At 40.6% G+C, this 24,449-nt stretch overlaps 3 protein-coding genes across 3 annotated transcripts; 2 read left to right on the top strand and 1 right to left on the bottom strand.

The window, feature by feature from the left end:
* Nucleotides 1–4,039: 4,039 nt before the first annotated feature.
* LOC122639736 (chalcone synthase-like) lies at nucleotides 4,040–5,200 on the bottom strand. Its single transcript, XM_043832666.1, has one exon. The coding sequence runs from the start codon at nucleotides 5,159–5,161 to the stop codon at nucleotides 4,061–4,063; it is 1,101 nt and encodes a 366-aa protein (XP_043688601.1). The 5' UTR covers nucleotides 5,162–5,200; the 3' UTR covers nucleotides 4,040–4,060.
* Nucleotides 5,201–13,326: 8,126 nt separating this feature from the next.
* LOC122639731 (chalcone synthase 2-like) lies at nucleotides 13,327–17,903 on the top strand. Its single transcript, XM_043832663.1, has 2 exons — nucleotides 13,327–13,339; nucleotides 16,679–17,903. The coding sequence occupies exon 2, from the start codon at nucleotides 16,693–16,695 to the stop codon at nucleotides 17,869–17,871; it is 1,179 nt and encodes a 392-aa protein (XP_043688598.1). The 5' UTR covers nucleotides 13,327–13,339; nucleotides 16,679–16,692; the 3' UTR covers nucleotides 17,872–17,903.
* A 2,129-nt stretch (nucleotides 17,904–20,032) lies between these two features.
* On the top strand, nucleotides 20,033–20,704 carry LOC122638953 (acridone synthase 2-like). The gene is made up of 2 exons (XM_043831803.1): nucleotides 20,033–20,095; nucleotides 20,165–20,704. The coding sequence occupies exons 1-2, from the start codon at nucleotides 20,033–20,035 to the stop codon at nucleotides 20,702–20,704; spliced, it is 603 nt and encodes a 200-aa protein (XP_043687738.1).
* Nucleotides 20,705–24,449: the final 3,745 nt, after the last annotated feature.

Here is a 24,449-nt window from a genome sequence, read left to right as displayed (position 1 = left end):
CAAGTACAAGTAGCGAAACCCCTTTTAAAATCCGTCACCCAGTTCGATTAAGAGGGAGGTAAGCCGATTGTCTGCCTCCACCTGAGCCAAGAGGCAACCAACAGTCTAAAGTCTCCGCCTTTTAGTGTAAAGGTATATCTTCATATTGCACTTCATTTTGGCAAAATGGAGACTGTTCAAGCACATCGCATTAGTGTACATATTAGTTAGCGTAATTCTTTTATGAATTTTTTATTTCTTAGAGTAGGTCATGGTAGGATGCATTCTTATAACTGAGCATCACTTTGTGGGTCAAATGCATATTATTTTAGCCTTACGTGTTGGTATATGACATATCATTAAGAGAGAATATTTGATACAAAAGCATCTAGTAGAAAGACTGGTTCAACCAGGCAAGATGGGGCGCTAATACCTTCCTACTCGTAACTTGACCGCTTACCTGATCTCTAACCGAACCATATAGAATCACATTTCCACTCATCTCGGACGAAGCTACACTCATTGGGTCCTAAGATCAAATCCTAGGTGGCGACTCCTTTTGTTTTGATATATTAAGTATGATCCTAATCCCCCATAATTAATGCATCAAAACCAAAGAGATGCAAAACCCAAAAACCCCCATCGCCAAGGGGCCTCAAACATTGATCGGGATCGCAGTGCCTACAATAGGGACTCTGCTGGGGATGTTAGTCTGCTTTCAACACTAGAAGCTCTTGTTAAATGCAAAAATATTCTCCCTTATGCATTGTTTGTGTGATAACATGTTTGGCTAATTCCATTGTTTATAATAAGATTGTACTACTGTATCATGCATTGTTTTCAAAGTAAAATCGAATGACGAGGGCACTCCTTGTTGTGCCTCCACCCCCAGGGAGGTGAGGCACATCATACTAAGTACTCTGAGATCGGATGATAGACACTTCCTACACCATTTTCATGCATAAACACACATGGCATGAGAACACATTTATCCCCATGGTTAGTCGTTGGACCCCATGTGTAGTCATGGATAATTTAGTTTGTTTTCCTATCATAATTAAAAAAAAAAAAAAAAAAAACTTTGGGATTCATAGCCTTATGACTGATCACCCATGGCTAGTCGGCCATGACTCATTCGCTATGGTTGTTGGAACACAGGAGCATGCAGCTACACGTACACACCCTACCTACGACCGGATGTGCGCTGCCAGACCCACACACAACTATGCTAGGCCAGTACCAGGCCTATGCATAACATGGATCCCGTTGCTAGTGTTCACGCAATCATGGAGGCTGGTGGTATGGAATACGGTTAATTCCCCTTGTCTCTTCTCTTTGCTATGTAGATTCTCCTTGTATAAAAAAATAGAATAATTTTCATGTACCTCCCCTGTAGTTTGGTCCAATTACAAGAAACCCCCCGTTGTTTGAACAATTATATCCATACCCATGAAGGTTGACAGTGTTAGTGAGGTGTTAGTTTTGAGATGTAAAAGATAGTTTTGCCCCCTCTTTCTTCTTTCTTCTTCTCTTCTTCTTCTTCTTCTTCTACGTCTTCTTCTTCCTCCTCCTCCTTCTCCTCCTCCTCCTGCAACTTTGCCCCCACCCCTACTACCGGTCGTACCTTCCATACCTACCTCCACACCTGTTGCCGGTTCCACCATTATAAACTCCAATTGCAACCCCTTTCTTCTTCTTCTTCTTCCTCCTCCTCCTCCTCGACTGCAACCCCTTCCCTGCAAAATTTTATTTGATGAAAACGCATGGGCTATTGTAGTTCAACTGCTGTTCACTGCAAACCATAGTGAGGATGTATGTAATGGATTGCATTAAAAAATGTTAAATATGGATGTATTTCATTTAGTTTCCTTAGACCTATTGGATAATGTTCAATAAATTTGGATGTATCTTGTTCCATTTCCTTGGCCCAGTAGGATAATAAACAAGACATGGAAGGGGTGTAATGGGCAAGGGGTGGATGGGTAGGATTGTATTGTGGAGAACCCTGTGGATAACCTTGTTTGAGGCGAAGAAAGCAGCACTCAACGGAGTGGTTTGTACGGCCACAATAAGTGCAATAGAAACGGTTGTATTGTTGTTTTGGAGCATTGGGAGGAAAATCACCATGCCCCCTGCCACCCGGCCCCTACCACAAAAACCCCTACCACCACAGTTTGCTTGGGGAGAGTTGGAGGCAGGAGAGGTGGTGGAGGCTGCACCGTATTGGCAGCCGGAGACGAATAGGTTGGAGAAGACTCAGATAGTGCCAACTTCTTCAAAGAGGAGCCATGAAGGAATTTGTGACTCAAGAGCATGGCATGAAGATCATCTTTAGCAATAGCATCCATCCTGGTTAAGAGAGAATCGACCATAGAATGGAAGTCAGATTTGAGACCACGAAAAATATGTTAGTTGAATGCAGTCGGGCGCAAAGGATGTCCAACGGCACTGAGTTCGCCAGAGATGGATTTGTCGCGCTAGAGGAACTGAGAAACAGATTCATCAGGCTTCTGAGTGAGGTCTTGCATGGCCATGGTGAGAGACATTAGACGATTCTCTGAAGGAGAAGAAAATACAGTGCACAGAGATTGCCATATATTGCTGCTTGTAGTTTTCCCAAGAATGAGAGGGAAAGCCTCTTCAGTAATAGAGGTGATGAGAAGACTGAGGATAAGCGAGTCCTAGCGATGCCAGGCAGCAGCAGTAGTGGGATCATCAGGGCAAGGGACTGTGCCATCAAGATAACCAAAGAGATCCAAGACAGCCAGGAACAGTTCAATCTGGGTATGCCAATAAAGAAAGTTCGTAGAGGTGAGTTTCAAGGAGATGTAATGGTGTGCATGTTGAAAAGAGGGTGCTGCACCACCAATAGGAGGAGGATCTTGGCCAAGAGTAGAGGCAGCGGTGGAGTTGGTGGGGGAGCCAGCCGTGGTCAATCAGAAAAAAGATTAGAGATGAGCAGCTTGTTGTAGCAAGGACGCATGTTAGAGTAATATTATTCCCATAAAATCCTGATTCCTCAATGGAGGGAATATATACAAGAATACAAGAGGTTGAGATGTACAAGGAAACAAATAACCAAGTTTACATAGAATATATGATTTACATATTGACATAGATTGTTGATGAAGCTTCCATCTAGAGGGGAATCCATATCGCATGTGATCACGGTTGCCTGAAATAGGAGATTGAGTTGTACAACCACAAGAGAGGGCTATATCATCAATAGTGGTTAAAAGAGTTTAGGTTTTCGGGAGTCTTTATTTAAGAGCTCTATGTTTGTAGAGAACGGTCAATCTCCTTTGATATCAACAAATTTCTTTTTCTAAAGATTTCCTACTTTTGAACCTAGAAGAGATTGAGCGAAACCTTGAAGAGTTTCCTCCAGCAGTCTTGAAGAATCACAAGTTCCGTTACTTATTTCTCTGGTTTGCATAATCTCTATCATAACTCCGGTCGGTCCTTGCCTCAACCAAGGATTGCATTAATGGAACTTACCTTTCCATTTAAGATCCATGAATCCCAAATCAAATATGCATTTGTTAAATTTTCAGCTATCACCATTTGGGAAATCATAGATCCTCTCAACTTCTCTCTTTGAAATCGGACCGAATTAAAGTCTCCTAAGGTCACCCATGGGACATTAATATGACTTGCCATCAAAGAAAGAACAGCCCAAAGAGCTCGTCAACCATCCAAATATTTCGTCCCCTTAGACAATTAACATTCCCACAATATTGAAGAAGCCAATCAGTAATCGAAAATGCAGTCCCAACATCTATTTGCCCTTTCAGCAATTTTTAAGTAGTGTATTATTAAAAGAATCTTAAAGCAAATACCCAAAAATCAAAATCTTATAAATGGGCATCTTTTCTTCCCCCCCTCCAATGGGAAGAATTCAAGGGATTAAAAAACTAAAGCAATGAGGGCACAAAATATAGAGCCATACAGAAAACCCCATAAAACAGAGTGTAACTACAAATCAATGCAAATTGTTAAAATCATCAAGCTCGGGTTATGCTACGCAAGATTATTGTCTCTACAGCTTAGACCCGGTCCAAACCCTAATAGCACACCCCAATCAAACCCTTCTCCAGCTTGTGGCTTTCCCTTCCTTCATAGACTTATTCCTCATCTCATCCAAAATGAACATCACAGTGGGACTTGACATATTACCATATTCGCTCAACACTTTCCTTGATGCCTTCAGTTTCTCCTCCTTCAAACCAAGGGTCACTTCAATCAGATCCAAAATTGCCGGACCACCAGGGTGAGACACCCAAAAAATGGAGTTCCAATCATTAATACCAATCTTGTTGAATGCTTCCTCCAAGCATTTTCCGATGTTCCCAGAAATAGTTTTGGCTACATCCATGGATAAGCTGATTGAAAGACCCGTTTGACGCAAGTGGCCTTCAACCATATCATCCGAGTCGGGGAGAATTCGAGATCCTGCTGAAAAGAGTTGGAAAAGTGGACGCTCAACTGATGTGTCAGGGTTTGCACCAACTATTAAAGCTGCCGCGCCATCTGCAAAGATTGCCTGCCCAAGTAAGGTGTGGAAGTCGGTCTCGGTAGGTCCCTTAAAGCCACTAACCGAGTTTAACTCGGAGCAAACAACGAGGACACGAGCACCTTTATTGTTCTCAGCAAGGTCTTTGGCAACACGGAGGACACTGCCACCACCATAGCAGCCTAGATGATACATCATCACACGTTTGACGGTCGGTGAAAGGCCAAGAAGCTTGACGAGTTGAAAGTCGGCACCAGGTGCATCAACACCAGAAATGGTAGTGAATACAATGTGGGTGATCTTTGATTTGGGCTGCCCCCACTCATTAATGGCTTTCAAAGCTGCTTCTTTAGCCAACTTGGGAACCTCAACAACCATAATATCTTGGCGAGCATCAAGTGTTGGAGCCATGGAGTTGTAGAAGTTGGGGTTCTCCTCGATCATTTCTTCTGTCATGTAGAGATGCCTTTTTCTAATTGTTGATCTGTCACAGATTCGCTTGAACTTCTCCTTCAATTCAGTCATGTGCTCACTCTTTGTGGATCTGAAGTAGAAATCTGGGAAATCAGGTTGATAGACACAGTTGGATGGATTTGCTGTGCCGATGGCCAGTACTGTGGCTGGACCCTGGGTGCGTTGTGCTTCATAGATTTCTCCAACTGATCCCATTGCTTCTTGATCTTCTCTTGGTTGGATAAATCTAATAAAGGGTGAGAAAAACTGAAATAGAGAAATGAATTAAGATGGAAATTAAGAAGGTTAAAGCAAGGGATGATTTGATGAAACAGCAAAGGCAGATTTATGGGGTTTTATAGAAGACGAAAGTTTGAATGGATCCATTGGCTGATGGAACCATGTGTTGAATTTTATGATTACTTAGACGTTGAATCAGCCTTTTTTGAAGCCCTTTTTTTTTTTTTTTTTTTTTTTTTTTTGAAGATGAAGTCAAAGAGAGTTGGAGTAATACAACTAATTAATATCTGACTAAATATTATTGAATGATAATCATGTGGGACTTCAACTTTGGAAATGGAAAAAAAAAAAATAATAATAAATATTTGGCATGTGAGACAACCGTGAGAGAACGTTGTTTCATATATATGTTTAACTTGATAGCAATGTTTTGTATCCATCCGGTTTTGGTTGTAGAAGGGAAAGGTGAACTACAGGCGCCTTCTTTGACTAATTAAGGTCATTATGTTCATTTTTTTTTTGTTACTAAAATCTTTAAAAAAAACAGAAAAAAGAGTGAGTGATGATAAAATTTTCACTCAAAGGCTGATCTCTCAGTCAATAAACGGTGGCGTGGTCTTTTTAAATATATGTATTTATCAAACTCATTTGACTTGAACCAAATTGAGTGTCCCCCCAAAAAACAAAATACTTGGACCAAGTTGATATGTATGGAATTTAAACCTTAGTACCACTATTCTCCATATAATTTCTAATACAATATTTCATTAGAGTTGCAAAATTGTGTTAATTTTATCTATTTATTTTTTTGGTAAGAAAAATTGTGTTAACTTAGATTCATAAACAGTTCATGCAACGAGAAAAGGTCTTTCGATACTTGGATTGTGACAACAATTAATGTAGCCATTTTGTTAGGATTTTTTTTTTGTCTCTATTTTATGATTTCTAATATGGTGAATGAAATATTGTTGCAATATAAAAAGTACATGAGTCCAGTCCGATCGATGAATAGAGAGGACATGGTCTACAATAACAACGTGTCAAATTTTAAAGTCTAATTCAATCAAATAACCTCACTTGTATTGGCATTCATCCAGACCCTGTGTTGGAATATGCCTTCATAAAACCCAGATTTGTTTTAAATAAATAAATTTTGTATGCATTTATTTAACGGGCTTGTAAGTTTATTACATGGGTTTTCACCCAAAACTGTTCTCGACAAGCCTATTTATGTGGTTTTTTCATTGTATGCCACTAGAAATGATGATTTTGGGACATAAATGTAATTATACATCGATTACGTGTATACGATAGAATCTAGTACAAATCTCACATGTGTTATTATTGTTGGATTTATGTGTCCATCAAATCTGGTTCGGTCCTGTTCAATCTGATTTTACTTTATATTGAACCTTTATACAATTTGGTTTAATATTTTCACATACGATATAAACTTTATGAGCATTATGTGTCCGTAAGTATTACTTAAAATGGTAGTCACGACTGGGGTTTGGGTTGGCCACCCTTATCATATGATCGTCGCATTGGATATGCCTAGACATGTGATATCAGGGTAGGAAGTACTCACATGTTCGATGTGTGTATTAGCGAAGAATCTACTTTGTCGATTCCCTCATGTATTACTATCAGATGTAGGAAGGGATAGACAAGTGTCACCGAGGCCCTGTACCTGAGGGGACCTTGTCACTGCAAAGTGTGATCACAATCTTTGGTTCATCAATGACTGAGGTTCAAGTGTGTCAAAGTTGGTGTTCTGGGAATGTGCGAACACTTTGTGAGTGAAGGAGTTACTCAATAGGTCACCACTACCCGATTGGGGAACACCGAGATTGAGGTTGTCTGTGTATGGTCGGATCGGAATCTGGATTCAATACCATTTTGGAAATGGTTTTTGCAAAACCTATTTTACATAAAATAATTGGTTATATACAGTTATTTGATTAAAGTGCGATTCGATGGCGGTTTTTTTGCTTGTTGCTAAGAAAATTTTCCCTTGGTTTTTATGATAGCTTTGGTATGGGCTCCATTCTTTTCTAGAATCGATTGTGTGGAAAATCTCTCACTACTTCCGTGAAGCAAATCCTATTGCTGACTTCTTGGCAAAATCTGCAGCGGTTCAACAAGTTTCTTCGGTGATGGTGTCATTGCCGGCTCTGGTTTAGAATTACCTTATTTTGGGTGCACAGGGTAGACCGGGATCAGATTGGTTTACCTTGGGTTCTTTATGTCTTTTGTTATATTGGCATTTTGTTTTCCCCTGCTAATGGCATTGCCGAAGGTGGGGAAAACATTTTGCATTTTTTGGGGCGTGGCTTAGGCCCTTTGTTTTTGTATTTTGGTTCTCTCTTTTCCTTAATATATATATATATATATATATATATATATATATATATATATATATATATGATCTTTTAGCGGAAAAAAAAAAAAAAAAGCATTAGCATGTTATAATTAGATTCTCCATAAATTACATATTTAACAATCAAATATCATTCAAGGGATAAAGAACGCTAACCGGTCGTGCGCCTAGTGTGGCTCCCATGCCTAGACATAGGAACCACCCTATCACCAGAAAATGACAGGCTTGCCCCTATGGGATTTCTGCCTTTTCATGTGGGCAAGGTGGTCATTTCCTGGCGACATAGTGGTTTCTATGTCTAGGCATGGGAGCTGGGCAAAGCATGCGACTAGTTAGCGTTCTCTCACCCATCATTTAATTAGGCAACACAATTTTTGTGTGATCATAAAATACAACTTATACATTGAAATAGATATTTGGGATCTCACATGGTCAAATCATAGAAATACACATGTTCTAATTTCACCACTTGATTTGCGCATATAATGGTGTTGCACTCATGGTTTAAAGTATCGACCGATACGATATGATACGGACCGATATGTATCGATATTGGTCAATGCCGATATGATACATAGCAATACGTCTCTTTTTTTTTTTTTTTTTTTTTAAATGAATTGTCTCGAAGTGTATCGAAATGTATTGACTGATACGGGCTAATACGATATGATACGATACGACCGATATGTATCGATACCATCGATAGGTCCAGTAAAGGGTTCAGTGGGTGGTTTAATACGTATTGATACATATCGATATGTATTGGCTGATATGGCTTAATACATACCGATATGCACCGATACATACCGATACGTACCAATACCATCGATACATTCCATAAAAAAGCCATTTTCACTCACAGACTCGATACAATTCCTAATCTAACGAAAAAATGAAGGAAAACTCTCAACCAAGAGTCTAAAATCTTGCATTTAATCTTGGTTTTTCTCACTTTTAAACTAAAAAACGAATCAAGGAGTGCTACAACATCATCCTTTGCATCATCCAATACTCTTCAGGGCTATAGACGATTACAACATGTGAGAAACTTCATCTATTAAAATAATTTCAATTTAATGCACTTGTTTGGTTATACATTATTCACCATTTTAGGTTTTATGCATGACACTTATTATATATTGCTTATTTATATTGTTTTTTGTTCTAAAAGTGTATTTCCATGTGTATCTTGGTCTATGCATATTTGTATTGTTCGATACGTATCTCCAAAACGATACGATACGATATGATACGTCTCTTAAAATCACCCGACCGATACAATACCCGATACCGATACGTTAAATCCCCTTTTTATATTTTTATTGACCATTTCTAATACCTTAATTTCTATGAGAAAGAGGTATGTCGGCATTACACATGTTTTCTTCCTCTACTTTTTCATTCTCCCTAAAAATCCCCTTTTTATATTTTTTGAGCAATTTACATGTACCTCCCTTGGACTATGGTGGGGATTACAAATAAACCCAGTCCGTTAAGTTGAAACCATTAGTTGAAGCAAAAAAGTCATAAATGACCATATTACCCTTCATTAGTGTAGTTTTACCCCTTTACCCTTACATTACAAAACCCAATCCCATCTCCTTAACCTTCCACCATTCCAACCTCATCGTCCATCTCACCTCTTTCTTCTCCAACAATCCGGTGACCTGCAAGGAGCTCCAATCTCCAATCCGGCGATAGCACTGTTCACCCACTGAAATGGGTTCGATGATGGAGCGCATGGACAGGTTCTCTGAACAGTTACAGTTGCCAATGGAGGGTTTCAGCTCTATCTTTCCATCATCTAACCCATGTCAACAACTTTATTGTATCCTTTGCTACATCAATATCGTATTTCTTGCCATTGCAATTGTTCTGCATTTTTTACCTCTTCTCGTTTAGTTTGAGATATCCTTTGTCCAAAACAATGGGAGCAAATTTATCGCATGGATTTAATGCCTATACCCAGCAGTCTAGCACCCCTCCTTATCCTTCTCCTTTATCTTTCTAGTTTAGCTATTATCAGTTGTTTCATCGTTGCGAATTTTGGCCAATATCCTGGCACCCTAGCTTTCCATATTATATATGGAAGAGTGCATTGTTGGAGACCTATGTCATTTCCATTCCCTGGACAAGTTTTACCCAAATTTGTATGGGGAACTTCTTCTGCAAAATTATCTCTAAAATTTTGGCGAACAGGTTGGGGGTGTTTCTTCCTCGCCTTATCTCAGGGGAGCAGGGTGCTTTGCAGAAAGGGAAAGTCATCTTTACTAATATTTGCTTGGCTTCTGAGCTGAGTAATCTTATGCATAAGGCGGTCAGGGGTGGTGGCATTGGCCTTAAGCGGATGTTCGAAGGCTTATGACTCTCTTTCTTGGGAGTTTCTCTTCTCGGTGATGCAAAGATTTGGCTTCATAATCGGTGGGTTCTTTGGCTGCACACTCTATTGTCTTCTACAGGATCTCTGTTCTTGTGAATGGTGGTCCGTTGGTTTTTTTGGTGTGGAAAGAGGGCTGCGTCAAGGTGACCCACTCTCCCCCTGTTATTTATCCTAGCGGAGGAAATCCTGTGTAGAGGATTGAATCGGCTGGTGGCGGATAGCAAGCTCCTCCCTTTGAGAGCCCTTAGAGGAGTCCCTACCCCAGGGCACCTTCTTTTTGCTGACGCTATGTTTATTTTTATTAATGGTTCTCTCAGGTATGCCAAAGAGCTGCAATCTTTCCAGGAAAAGTACCAAGGTTTTTCAGGGCAGAAATTCAATTTAGATAAAAGCAAGCTCTTCTGTGGCACTACCACCCCTTCTAGAAGACGGCGGATCTTTGATATGCTTAATATCCCTTTGTGTGACCTCTCTACTAGATACTTGGGTGTGGAGATTTTTAAAGGGAGGGTTACTAGGGAGAGAATGATGCCTTTGGTTGATAAATTCATGCAGCGCCTTTCAAGTTGGAAAGGTAAGCTGCTATCCTTTGCAAGTAGAGTGGAGCCTATGCGGTCTGTGGTGTTAAGTTTACCGGTTCACATCTTCTGTGTTTATTGGTGGCCCTTTTCCCTGGTGTCTTTGATGGAGAGATGGATTCATAATTTTATTTGGTAGGGAGAGATTGAGGCTAAAAGAGGTTTGACGGCCAAGTGGGAATCGGTTTGCAAGCCAAAAGCAGAAGGGGGGTTGGGCATCCGACGCCTTCGTGACATCAACAGGGCACTGCTGTGTAAGTTGGCTTGGTCGATTTTGCATGATGACTCGATGGTTTGTAAGTTCTTGCATTCAAGGTTTGTCTCCCCTAATGGCTCCTTAAAGTCCCCTTCTTTGTCCTCCTTAATCTTGTCGGGTCTTTGTAAAATTTGGGACTTTGTTAAGTAGCAAGAAAGGTGGATTATTAGTAATGGCAAATCTATTAGCTTTTGGAATGCTTGTTGGCTGGGTATTGAATCGATTGTAGATGCTTCAGGGCTTGGCTCGGAGATATTTTTGGATAAAGCTGCTTTGGTCTCAGATTTCATTTCTGATGGGTCTTGGTCCCTCCCTCAGGTCCGTTCTTCTTTTCTTAATGATATTTTTGAAGTCATAAATAATATTTGCCTGTCCATCCCGCCTACCTTGGACACTTGTTTTTGGGGTATCACTCCCTCAGGGGTGTTTTCTGTGAATTCGGCTTGGGAGGTGCTAAGGAAGAAATGTCCTAATGTCCCTTGGAGTAATTTGGTGTGGAATAAATCCCTCCTTCCTAAGCACTCCTGTTTTGCTTAGCGATTGGTTCATGGCAAAATGCCTACGGATATGGCTTTGTCTAGCAAAGAGGTTTCCTTGGTTTCACGCTGTGAATTTTGTAAGGCCTATGTGGAATCGGACGATCACATTTTCTTGGAGTGCTCTTTTGCTTGATACCTTTGGCAGCAGTTTATGATCCTGTTTAATGTCCTTTGGCCTGGCTCCCTGCTCCTGTTGGAGTTCTTTATGTGGTGGAAAAGGAAAGCCAATTCTGTCCCCATGACAGATGCCTAGCTGTCCGGTTTGGTCTTGATTCCTTTGCATCTGGTCTGAGTGGAATTACAGAAAGTTTGAGAGGAAGGCCAAGGGCCTGGAACCACTTTTCTCCTCTTTTCTCACTTCATTGAGGGGGATTTCCAGGGCTTTCTCTTTCCTAGTCTCTTCCTTGCTTGATCTTTCTTGTGCTAGATTGTTGGACATTCTTGTGCTCCCTAAGCCTGCTTGGGTCATTACAGAAGTCCGATGGTACGGTCCCCCTAAAGGATGGGTGAAACTTAATACTGACGTCTGTTCTCTAGGGAATCCTGGGAAGGCTGGGGCTGGTGGCATTTTTAGGCATGATCGGGCAGCCTTAGTAACGGCCTTTAGCTTCTTTCTTGGCATTAAATCCAATTATGTGGCGGAGTTTATGGATCTGTTTCATGGTTTGTTGAGAGCTAAGGAAATGGGTGTGTCACGCCCCCATCCCAGATAAGGGATAAAATACAATTCAAGGGGGTGACTAGGACAACGTGTGTCATCCTACTAAGCTACCAGGATCACTGACACAATGTCCCAATGCACAGTCATAACCAATATTAAAACAATATAATATCAGAGTACGGAAAGGGGAATATTACATTCTAAAAGATCAATAGTTTTGCGGAAGCGTATAAAATCAAATAGTTACAAAATGATCAAAGCATAAATGATAAATACTATAATTTATCCATTTTCCATTACCATCTAATAACTATCAACAAGGGTATAACAGTAAATGTTTATACATGAGCCTACGCCCTAAAATAAATAAAAGGGGAACAAGTCCCTAGAATTCTCACGGCTCGTAGGCACAATCGTCACAAGGACACCCGTTGCCATGTTCCTCTAACCCAGCTTTCGGCTCCTCCATACCTGCATCATAATCTTAAGAAAATGTGTACACGAGGGGGTTAGCTCCACTGAGCCAGTGAGGGGATGGGGATACACAAACACACAATTCACATAGTCTAATGATGCATGCACATGTTAATTCCATTTTTCCACCTATCACACAACTAAGTCAGAGGTATATGCTACTGTGACAACTCGGGAGACATTGTGGGTCACTTAACTTATCGCCACAATGAAACCTCAATTGTCACTTGGGACCTACGTCGATCGAAGCCTCCAAGACCACTCAGTGGCAGACCCCTGATAACCAATACTACCATGACTGGCCTCTCCCACCTCCACAGAATCCGGTGTACTGATTACCCAACACATAAATCCCTGTTGGTAAGGGTCGTAGCATAAGGGTGCAAGTCCTAGCCACAGATATACTACATGCAATTCCTATCGTCCCGAGAGGTAATCTGGGCGCATCAACTTTTTTTCTGGTTTAGTGCCTGGTTACAAGCACGGCACGGCGCATACAGTTTAACATGACATTCAACATAATTACTTCATAATGTATATAGTATCCGGGGTTTCGGCACCGGCACCGAGACCCATCAAAGTAAAGCATCTCCAATCAACATCATAACATTCATATATAAAAGTATGCAATATGTGCAAGCATGCTTAATAATTTATAATGATGACATAATATGCAATGCAATAATAATATCAAGCCCAAACAACCAAACCCACTCACATATAAGTTATGTTCCGATGTTATGAGTTGTCACCGCAATTAAGTAATATGCCACAAGATGGGAGTTTTAAACCTAGACAAGGAGTAAGAATAGGGTTAAATAAGTAAAGGGACGGATCCCCAAAAGGTCTCCCATAATCACTTTAAGTACAAGGTTTCAGAAGTAGAGTGGTTGCAGGAGTGGTCTCATGCCCAATTTCTAAAATCACAGGTAAATCCTAGAAAACCAGGGGCTCAGAAATGTCTCTGCCAAGTGCAGTTGCACAAGTGGTTTCTCGTAGGTCTTGAAATCATATGTAAAATCACATACCTGCAGAACTGAAATTTGAAAGGTTTCTCACCAGGGGTTCCTTTCCCAAGGGGTTTAAAGGTAAGGAGGCTTCAAGGAAACTTCCTCCTAGGTCCATTAGGGTTCTAAGATCTCATTAGGTCTATATATCCCAAAGGATTCAAGAGGGAAACCAAGGAGAACCTAATCTATAGCTCAAATAGGGTAGAAACCCTAGGTCTTTCAATTAGAATGAGATTGAGAGCTTTAGAGCAAGCCATGGAGTAAAACAACTCCACAATAACCAAGGCTTAGAGGTTCCATCGATTCCTTGGGTTCCAAGAGAACCCTAGGTCAAGTCTTTTTTATTTTCCAAACCTTAATACCCAAAAATAGAAGAAGTGAAGTGGGATTTAATGGCTTACCTACCCCAAGGTAAAAGAGCTCCACGTTGAGGCTCCAAGAAGTGAGATCTTCAAGCCTCCAAGACCACTTCTCCACCCTTCTTCCTCCTTTTTCTCCTTCCTTCTTTTCCTCTCCTTTCTTCTTTCTTTCTCTTCTTTCCCTTCTTCCCACGTTTTTGGTTGGAGGAGAAGTAATGAGAATGAATGCTTCTCCCCCCCCCTTTTTGTCTTATTTATAGAAAATGGGTCGTGGGTCCTTTAAGTTAAATGGGTCAAGTGCTAAATGGGTCGACCCACTGATTTTAATTAGAAAAGAACCCAATAAGGATGGGTCCAATTGGTTGGGCAAGAAATAGAATAAAACCCATTTTTTATCCCACAAGTCAAATGGGTCAAATAGGTTGAATGGGTAGATCCAAGTTAAATGGGTCACCAAGGTTGGATGGGTTATTAAGCCAAATGGATTATTTTAAGTTAAATGGGTCAATCCATTAGTTCTGAATAGGGAATAAGATTATTAAAGAATGGGGTCCACATGGTATGGGGACACAAGTCCTTCACACGCTTTCCAAGGCAAGTGGGACCCACAAATAAAATATCTCCTACTCAACTAAAATAGCCCGGGCGGTTCAAACCTTGGCCCGTACTTCGAAGGCCTCGAGGGAAAGGGTAAATAAGTAAAATTAAAGGTTATAACTTACTTCTTAGCCGTCATGGTTTGTCACCCATGACCCCGATAGTTCCCTCTACAGGCAAACCCGTACCATGGTCAATAATTTTGTAGCTGGGTTTGACCATCATCAAGAACAGGTCACCAGCATACATGGCAGCGGTATCCACACGTCATGAGGGAGAAATAATAATTAATTATGATCCGGGGTATGGGTATAACAGGGTGTGACTCGCTTATGGGTGGAATGTGATTCCATGTCTGTTGTGGGTGCTCTCTATTCTAGTTCGATCCCCTGGTTCGTCAGGTAGCAATGGATTGGCTTGCAACCCTTTCTGCTACCTATCTCTTGGAAGATCACCCATTGCTTCCGTGCAGCCAACCCTGTAGCAGATTTCCTAGCTACGTTAGCGGCGAACAATGGTGTGCCTTCTCCTGGGGTTTCGGATTTTCCTTCATGAGCCTGGAGCCTTTTGTCTGATGATGCTAAGGGTAGACCTAGATTCAGATTTGACTAGTGTGGTTTTGTGTTCTTTCTTGGCTATTTGCTTTTGGCCTTAGCTTGGTTCTGGGTTCCTTTTGGCTGTAGGCTTTTGGCCTTAGCATGGTGTTTCTATATTTGTCTGGGTATGCCTGGACATTAAATTCTTGTATTCTTTATTCCTTTAATATATTCTTGTTGATCCTTAGCCAAAAAAAAAAGCTAGAAGGAAATACACAGGAGAAAGGCTAGAACCTAGGTTTTGGTTGGTGTCTTGTTCATTATTCTACTGGGCCAAGGAAATGGAACAAGATACATCTAAATTTATTGAACAGTATCCAACTAGTCCAAGGAAACTGAATGAGATACATCCAGATTTAAAAAATTTTACTGCAATCCATTACATACATCTTCACTAAGGTCTGTAGGGAACAACAGTTGAACTGCAACAGCCCATGCATTTTCATTCAATAAAATTTTACATGGAAATGGTTGCAGCCTAGCAGGAGGATGAAGAAGAAGAAGAAACGGGTTGAAATTGTAGTTTAACTAGTGATGGGTATGGAAGTCATCCTTATTCAATAGACAATAACACATGTGAGATTTTTACTAGATTCTATGTTATACACAAATTTGATGTGTAATTACGTTTATGTCCTGAAATCACATTTCTAGTGACATATAATGTAAAAGCCATATAAATTAAATGTTTGGTCCTATCTCTAGTCGAGAACAGTTTTTGGTGAAAACACATGGAATAAATTAACTTATAAGCATGTTATATAAATGCATGCAAAAAATAAAATAAATTATTTATTTAAAACAAATTGGATTTGATGGAGACATATTCCAATATGGGATGCATGTGACTACAAGTGAGGTTAATTACTTGAAATATACTTTAAATTTTGACGCCTTGCAAGCCCTCTCTATATCCATCAATCGGCATGGACTCATATAGGGAGAATGTTCTCTGTTTCGCAGCGCAGCCTGCACCCCGACACATAAGCAGTTTGTGCAGGGGGCAGGGTGATCATTGCGCCCACCCCCATGTTCCTGGGTGCAGACTGTGCTGCGGCACAGAGAACAGCGCCCTTTCATAATACATGAAAATATTACAATAAACAAAGCATACACCCATACAATCATGACCAGGGTTTTCCAAAACTTTCCTTCTTTAAAGGTCTTGGGTTGGTCTAGGTGTGTGGCATGCATCCACATTTGACTAATTAAATTTGAAAAAGACCACCCTACTGTTAGTCAAAGAACCAAACACCCCTATGATTATAGGAACTCAGTTTTGTTTTTAGTAACCAAAAAAATGAACATAATGACCTTAATTAGTCAAAGAAGGCGCCTATAATTCACATTTCTCTTATATGAGAAACAACGTTCTCTCAAGGTTGTCTCACATTAGTTGTATCACTCTTAACTCTCTTTGACTTCATCTTCAATAAAATAGATTTCAAAAAAGGCTGATTCCACGTCTAGGTAATTATAAAATTCAACACATGGTTGCATCAGTCAATTGATCCATTCAAACTTTCGTCTTCTATAAAACCCCATACATCTGCCTTTGTTGTTTCATCAAATCATCCCTTGCTTTAGCCTTCTTAATTTCCATCTTATTTCATTCCTCTATTTCAGTTTTTCTCACCCTTTATTAGATTTATCCAACCAAGAGAAGATCAAGAAGCAATGGGATCAGTTGGAGAAATCTATGAAGCACAACACACCCAGGGTCCAGCCACAGTATTGGCCATCGGCACAGCAAATCCATCCAACTGTGTCTATCAACCTGATTTCCCAGATTTCTACTTCAGATCCACAAAGAGTGAGCACATGACTGAATTGAAGGAGAAGTTCAAGCGAATCTGTGACAGATCAACAATTATAAAAAGGCATCTCTATATGACTGAGGAAATGATCGAGGAGAACCCCGACTTCTACAATTCCATGGCTCCAACACTTGATGCTCGCCAAGATATTATGGTTGTTGAGGTTCCCAAGTTGGCTAAAGAAGCAGCTTTAAAAGCCATTAATGAGTGGGGGCAGCCCAAATCAAAGATCACTCACATTGTATTCACTACCATTTCTGGTGTCGATGCACCTGGTGCCGACTTTCAACTCATCAAGCTTCTTGGCCTTTCACCGACGGTCAAACGTGTCATGATGTATCATCTAGGCTGCTATGGTGGTGGCAGTGTCCTCCGTGTTGCCAAAGACCTTGCTGAGAATAATAAAGGTGCTCGTGTCCTTGTTGTTTGCTCCGAGTTAAACTCGGTTAGTGGCTTCAAGGGACCTACCGAGACCGACTTCCACACTTTACTTGGGCAGGCAATCTTTGCAGACGGCGCGGCAGCTTTAATAGTTGGTGCAGACCCTGACACATCAATTGAGCGCCCACTTTTCCAACTCTTCTCGGCAGGATCTCGAATTCTCCCAGACTCGGATGATATGGTCGAAGGTCACTTGCGTCAAACGGGTCTTTCAATCAGCTTATCCAAGGATGTAGCCAAAACTATTTCTGGGAACATCGGAAAATGCTTGGAGGAAGCATTCAACAATATTGGTATTAATGATTGGAACTCCATTTTTTGGGTGTCTCACCCTGGTGGTCCAGCAATTTTGGATCTGATTGAAGTGACCCTTGGTTTGAAGGAGGAGAAACTGAAGGCATCAAGGAAAGTGTTGAGCGAATATGGTAATATGTCAAGTCCCACTGTGATGTTCATTTTGGATGAGATGAGGAATAAGTCTATGAAGGAAGGGAAAGCCACAACTGGAGAAGGGTTTGATTGGGGTGTGCTATTAGGGTTTGGACCAGGTCTAACTGTAGAGACAATCATCTTACGTAGCATAACCCAAGCTTGCTGATCTTACCAATTTGCATTGATTTGTAGTTACACTCTGTTTTATGGGGTTTACTTTACGGCTCTATATTTTGTGCCCTCATTGCTTTAGTTGTTTAGTCCTTTGGATTCTTCCCATTGGAGGAGGGGGAGGGGGGGGGGGGGAGAAGACGCCATTTATGTGATTTTTGTTTTTTGCATTTATTTTTTGGTTAGGGCCAAAGGCCCTCTTACCTATGTTACTTTTTTGTATTTAAATAAGGTTCTTTTAATAATATACTACTTCAAAATTTCTGAAAGCACAAATAGATGTTGGGACTGCATTTTTCAGTGTATTGGCTTCTTCTATGGTGTGGGAATGTTCGGCTGTCTATGGGACGAAATCTTTGGATGGTAAGCAAGCTCTTTGGGCTGTTCTTTCTTTGATGGCAAGTCATATTAATGTCCCATGGGTGACCTTAGGAGACTTTAATTCGGTCTAGTTTCTAAGAGAGAAGTTGGGAGGATTTGTGATTTCCCAAATGGCTGCAGATGAATTTAACAAATGCATCTTTGATTCATGATTGATGGATCTTAAATGGGAACTCTTCAAGGCTTCGTTCAAACTCTTCTAGGTTCACCCAAAGAAATCTTTTGAAAAAAATAATCCATTGTTATCAAAGGAGAATAGCCGTTCTCTACAACCATAGAGCTCTTAAATCAAGACTCCCAGAACCCTAAACTCTTTTAACTACCGACTCCTTAAGAAAATGAAACTCTAACTATTGTAAAAAATAAACTCCTAACTACAACTACTTTAACAAATAAAACTCTAACTACTAAAAGTGCTCTAATGACTTGCCTGATTCGAAAACTACAAGAACTCTCTAATTACTTGTACGATGGCTAAGCTGGACAACTTTTACGTTGTTGAATCCTCGCAGAGCGCCTAATCCCGTTAGGATGGTTTTGGCAAACCTCCACCTGATCAGCGATGGCTTCCGAAATGGCTTGTAAGATAATCTTCTAAGTCTGCATCATTCCCTTCCGATTTAAAAGAATTTGCCCTCGAATTCATGTCACAGTGGTCCAGCGAATCATCAAGATAAGGTTTTCAAATGTCATACATTAAAGACATCATGCATCTCAATATGAGATAGTAACTTCAACTGGTACACACTAGAATTGATGCACTTAAGAATGAGTTCAGATTTTCTACCCACATGGGGACGGGTGTGGGACCCACCTCTAGGGTGTGGGATCCATGCTCCATGAAGGGGTCAGATCTGTCCCCACCCGTCCCCATGTGGGTAGCTGATCGGGACTCAGAATCTCCAAAGGTCCAATCTTGAGGTTATTAAGCTTGCTATAACTACCAATGGATTGACGTTCAGGGGGTAAGAATGCCCAAATATAACCCCGATTAAGGATGTATATAGAGGAGAGGCTTGCTGTTATGAATCCCAAGCACGAAGGAGGCCATAGAGCACGTGTGGAGCATGTATACATGTTAAGATTGAATAATCTCATTCCTTAATGATCTCTCTCAAAGAGGAGTATATATAGAGTACAGGAGCCTTTGTGGAGTTATACAAGGAAACAAGATAACAATGATACATAAAATATAGAAATTGAGATGCGGTGAATCAGTTAGAGCCGAGTTGCCATTATCACAGGGATTCTATATCACATGTACAATTCTAAAGAGATCCTCAATCAAAGATGCCATCCTCAATTGGAAACGTTATCACATGTGGCATCCAAAGGGAGAAAGATAGTTATACCCTGAATACACCCCCTCAAGGTGGAGAATCCAGAACGCGAATCTTCAACTTGTCACATAGGAATTGAAAACGGGCAGTACCTAGGGCCTTGGTAAAAGTGTCCGCTAATTGATATTTGGAGGAAATAAATTGAACTTGCAATTGCTTGTTAGCCACACGATCACGAACGAAGTGGAAGTCGATTTCCACATGTTTGGTGCGCACATGAAATACCGGATTGGCAGAGAGATAAATAGCACCTATATTATCGCACCAAAGAATCAGGGAACCAGACACTGGGAATTCCAACTCACCAAATAAAGATCCTAGCTAAATCAGTATGCAAAAGCATCTGCTAGGGCCTTATACTCAACTTCCGTGGAGGAGCGAGCAACCGTTCGTTGCTTGCGAGAATTCCAAGAGATCAGGTTTGGGGCAAGATAAATGGCAAAACCACCAGTTGATTTTCGATCGAGGCTATCACCGGCTCAATCACCATCAGAGAAGGCATGGAGAGAACGAGATGAAGATCATTGGTGCAAACCCTGACACATCAGTGTAATAGTTGGTGATCAGACAATCTTTGCAGATGGCGCAACAACTTTAATAGTTGGTGCAGACCTTGACACGTCAGTTGAGCTTTCATTTTTCCAACTCTTCTCAGCAGGATCTCGAATTCTCCCAGACTCGGATGATATGGTTGAAGGCTACTTGCATCAAACGGGTCTTTCAATCAGCTTATTCAAGGATGTAGCCAAAACTATTTTTGGGAACATCAGAAAATGCTTGGAGGAAGCATTCAACAAGATTGATATTAATGATTGGAATTCCATTTTTTGGGTGTCTCACCCTGGTGGTCTGGCAATTTTGGACCTGATTGAAGTGACCCTTGGTTTGAAGGAGGATAAATTGAAGGCATCAAGGAAAGTGTTGATCGAATATGGTAATATGTCAAGCCCCACTGTGATGTTCATTATGGATGAGATAAGGAATAAATCTATGAAGGAAGGAAAAGCCACAACTGGAGAAGGTTTTGATTGGGGTGTGCTATTAGGGTTTGGACCGGGTCTAACTGTAGAGACAATCACCTTCCGTAGCATAACCCAGGCTTGCTGATCTTACCAATTTGCATTGATTTGTAGTTGTACTCTATTTTATGGGGTTTTCTATATGGCTATATTTTGTACCTTCATTACTTTAGTTGTTTAGTCCCTTGAATTCTTCCCATTGGAGGGGGGAGGGGTAGATGCTCATTTAAGTGATTTGGTTTCTGGCATTTATTTTTTTAGTAAGGGTAGAAGACCGTCTTACTTAAGTTACTATTTCTGTATTTGTTTAAGGTTCTTTTAATAATATACTACTTAAAAATTTCTGAAAGGATAAATAGATGTTGGTATCAACACTTGCAATAAGGAACCCCCTCACAGTGGAGCAATACACCAATGAGTTCAATGAATTGCTAATTCGCAATAACATTGGTGATTCGGAGTAGGCGTCTGTAAGCAAATAGTTGGGTGGATTGGAACCCTATAATCAAGAGGTGCTTGAAGTCATCGATATTTGGGATTTGAGAGATGCTCACCAACATGCTATTTAGCTTAAGCGGTCTCCGAAACGAAAGCAGCAACCTCTATCCATGCCTAATCGGTTCTCAACCATGAAGGTTCAACAACATACAACCCATCTTCTAAATATGGTTCTACCATCCAACCCACATGAACACCTAGCATCACTTTGACTACATCGGGTTCTATTGCCAACCATCCCAACCGAACTACTCATCCACTCTCTCAAAACAATATTCATCATCCAATATCAAGAGTTCAATGACCATGTTATGTGCATATCCTAGAGTAACTATCTCAAGTCCTTGTAGTCAAAGTCTTCTGTGACTGTCATGCGGTCTTCCATGTAATAGTATTTAATGTTGCATGGTCAAGAAGCTGAAAATTCTTTACTATTTATTAATGACCACTTGTGTGGAACTCTTAAACATCTTCATTGATGTTGAGCACCTCCAAAAAATTAGCTTTGAGAAAACCTTCCCATCAAAGACAATAGGAGGAGAAAAACAAAGCTACAAAGAAGAAAAAAACTAAGAAAACCGGTATCTTGGCCTTTGGAGCGCATCAATTAGCAGATCATCCCTAATATAGGAAGGCAAGTCCACCATTAAGGAAAAAACTCTCAACTTAGCAACTGACTTGGCCAGAACGTCTACAATAGGATTAGCTTCTCTAAAGTAGTGAGAAATCTTCCAACGGACACTTGCTAGAAAAGGAAGAAGAACCCACCATCTTTGCCTAACAAACCAAGGAATTGCCCCTTTGGAGACCAAAACCATTACTGCACAAGAGCCTCGATCCAAAGATAGGAAACATCCAACATCTTTGCAAATTCAAGACCCAAAATTAGCACAAAAAATTCTGCTTCAAAATTAGTTCTGACACCCAGGAAAGCCTAAAGGAGAAGATTACATAGGCATGATGATCTCAAAAAATGCCACCTGCACCAGCTCGACTTAGATTCCCCAAGGAACATCCATCAATATTTAATTTTAACCATGGTGAAGGAGGCAATGCCCAAAAACCTCCAATAACGGCCGAGAAATGCAGGGATGAGAACGAATTCTCAACGATCTTGCCTGCAATAAATCATCAATGGAACAAATACGGTGGGAGCAGGTTAAAGATATTGAACTTAGCTCTCTCATAACCAAACTCCAGAGATGATGGTGAGACAGCAACTTCTCATCAAAACGACTTCGATTGTGCTCCAAATAAGGAATCAACACCAAACCAGCAAGTTAGGCATTTTTTAAAGAGATAACCGAAGCCTTACTTTTTCACCAAGAGCAAATCTCAGGGAAAGATAGAAGCTGCTGCCAAACCACACCAAAAGTAGAAGCAAAGGAGGACCATAAAGTATGGGCGAATTACACTCCACAAACAAATGGTGAAATGACTCCACCAACTTGAGGCAAAGATCACATCTAGAAAGCATTGAAATACCTTTGATTAAGACTTGATCAACCGTCTGAAGCTTGTCATGGCAAAGCCTCCATCTAAAGGCTCAATGACGAGGTTGAAGCTCTTTGAACCAAACCGAAGTAAACCAAGCCACCTTTACGTTCCTCTTTCTCAGAAGCTCCCACGCTGATTTAACAGAAAATGCACCAGAGGGAGAAGGAGACCCAATACACACGTCCTCCATAGGCGGGTTAGGCAGTATAACATCATGAATACCATTAAAAATGGCCTTCAAATTATGGGACGCCACATTAGGGAGACACCACTTGGATTAGCAAATGAAATCTGAAAAACGAGTCTTGAAACCCAAGAATAAAGAAGCATCCAAATTTAAAAGTTCCACAATACAGCAAGGACTGAACCACCTATCAAACCAAAAATGAGTGTTTCGACCATCACCAACCAGTCATCTTTCATGAGAAGAAACAAAGTCCTAAAGCCTCCTAACTCCAGGCCAAGTAGAGGAAGATTTGTAGTAATATTTCAACGACTCATCTTCATTAACAAATCTGGCCCTGAAGAAGCGACCCATAGCAGTTTGCCTATGATTTATCTTCCACACTAGCTTAGAAAGGAGAGCTTTATTTATGTCGCATAATCTTTGAATTCCAAATCCCCCCTCCTCTTTAGGGCAGCAAACCCAGTCCTATTTAACAATGATTTTTTTTTTTTGACGAGTTTAAGTCTCCCAACCAAATAAAATTGCGCAACCAATGCTCCAAGGTCTTCACAAGTGACTCAGAACACCAATAAATAGAACAATTATGTACTGAAATTCCCAAAATTATAGATTTTACCAATTCAACGTGACCCACCAAAGAGAGGAGTTTGCCTTTCCAACCCGAAAAACCGGCTTCTTATCTTATCCATCAAAGGAAGAAGGTGGTCACGTTTGGTACGACCCTTAAAAATCTCAACACCCAAATAATGACTTGGGAGGGAACATTTAGGAATTCTTAGCTACTCAACAATAACACGATGCCTTTGAAGGGGAACTTTGACAAAAAAAAAAATCTTGCTTTTTTCCAGGTTGACCCGCTGGCCCGAAAACTCTTGATACGTCATCAATAAATATTTTAGATTATTGATGTACTTGGAAGATGCATTCATGAAAACAAAAACATCATCAACAACGAGCAAGTGACTAGGCACCTTGACACCTTTAGGGCCTAGAAGAGCCATATTATTTTTTCTAGGCAATAGGTCATTGAGACCTCTACAAAGAAGTTCGTCCGCCAAAATAAATAGCATGGGAGAGATGGGGTCGCCCTAACGGAGACCCCTTTCCTTCCCAAAGAAGCCAATTGGACCACCATTCATTAGAATCGAAATTCTTGAAGACAAGAGGATTTGATGGATCCACCCAATCCACCGCTCAGAGAAACCAAAGCACCTTAGCACACTAAATAAGAAGTCCCAAGACAAAGTGTCATAGGCCTTCTGAATATCAAGCTTTATGCCCATATTACCTCCCCTTGTAGCCGAAAACATAATATTGGCTAGTTCTGAAGCCAGACTAATATTCTCATATACGATTTTTCCTTTTTGGAAAGCGCATTGCTCTTCTGACACCAACCTTGGGAGCTTGACTGCCAACCTCATTGCCAACACCTTAGAGATTGTTTTGCAAAGAAAATTACCCACACAAATAGGCCTGAACTTATCAAGAGAGAGAGCCCCTTCCACCTTGGGAATTAAAGTGATAAAACAATTATTGACCCCTCTTGGAAGATAATTCGAAAAGAGGAAGAATTTGATGGCTTTGCAAAAAACCAAGGACACCAACTCCCAACAATTCCTGAAAAAATCCCGTGGGAAACCATCAAGATCCA

The sequence above is a fragment of the Telopea speciosissima genome, chromosome 9 (assembly GCF_018873765.1).
Source record: "Telopea speciosissima isolate NSW1024214 ecotype Mountain lineage chromosome 9, Tspe_v1, whole genome shotgun sequence".
NCBI classification, from domain to species: Eukaryota; Viridiplantae; Streptophyta; class Magnoliopsida; order Proteales; family Proteaceae; genus Telopea; species Telopea speciosissima.
This window is presented reverse-complemented; position numbering and strand designations above follow the sequence as displayed.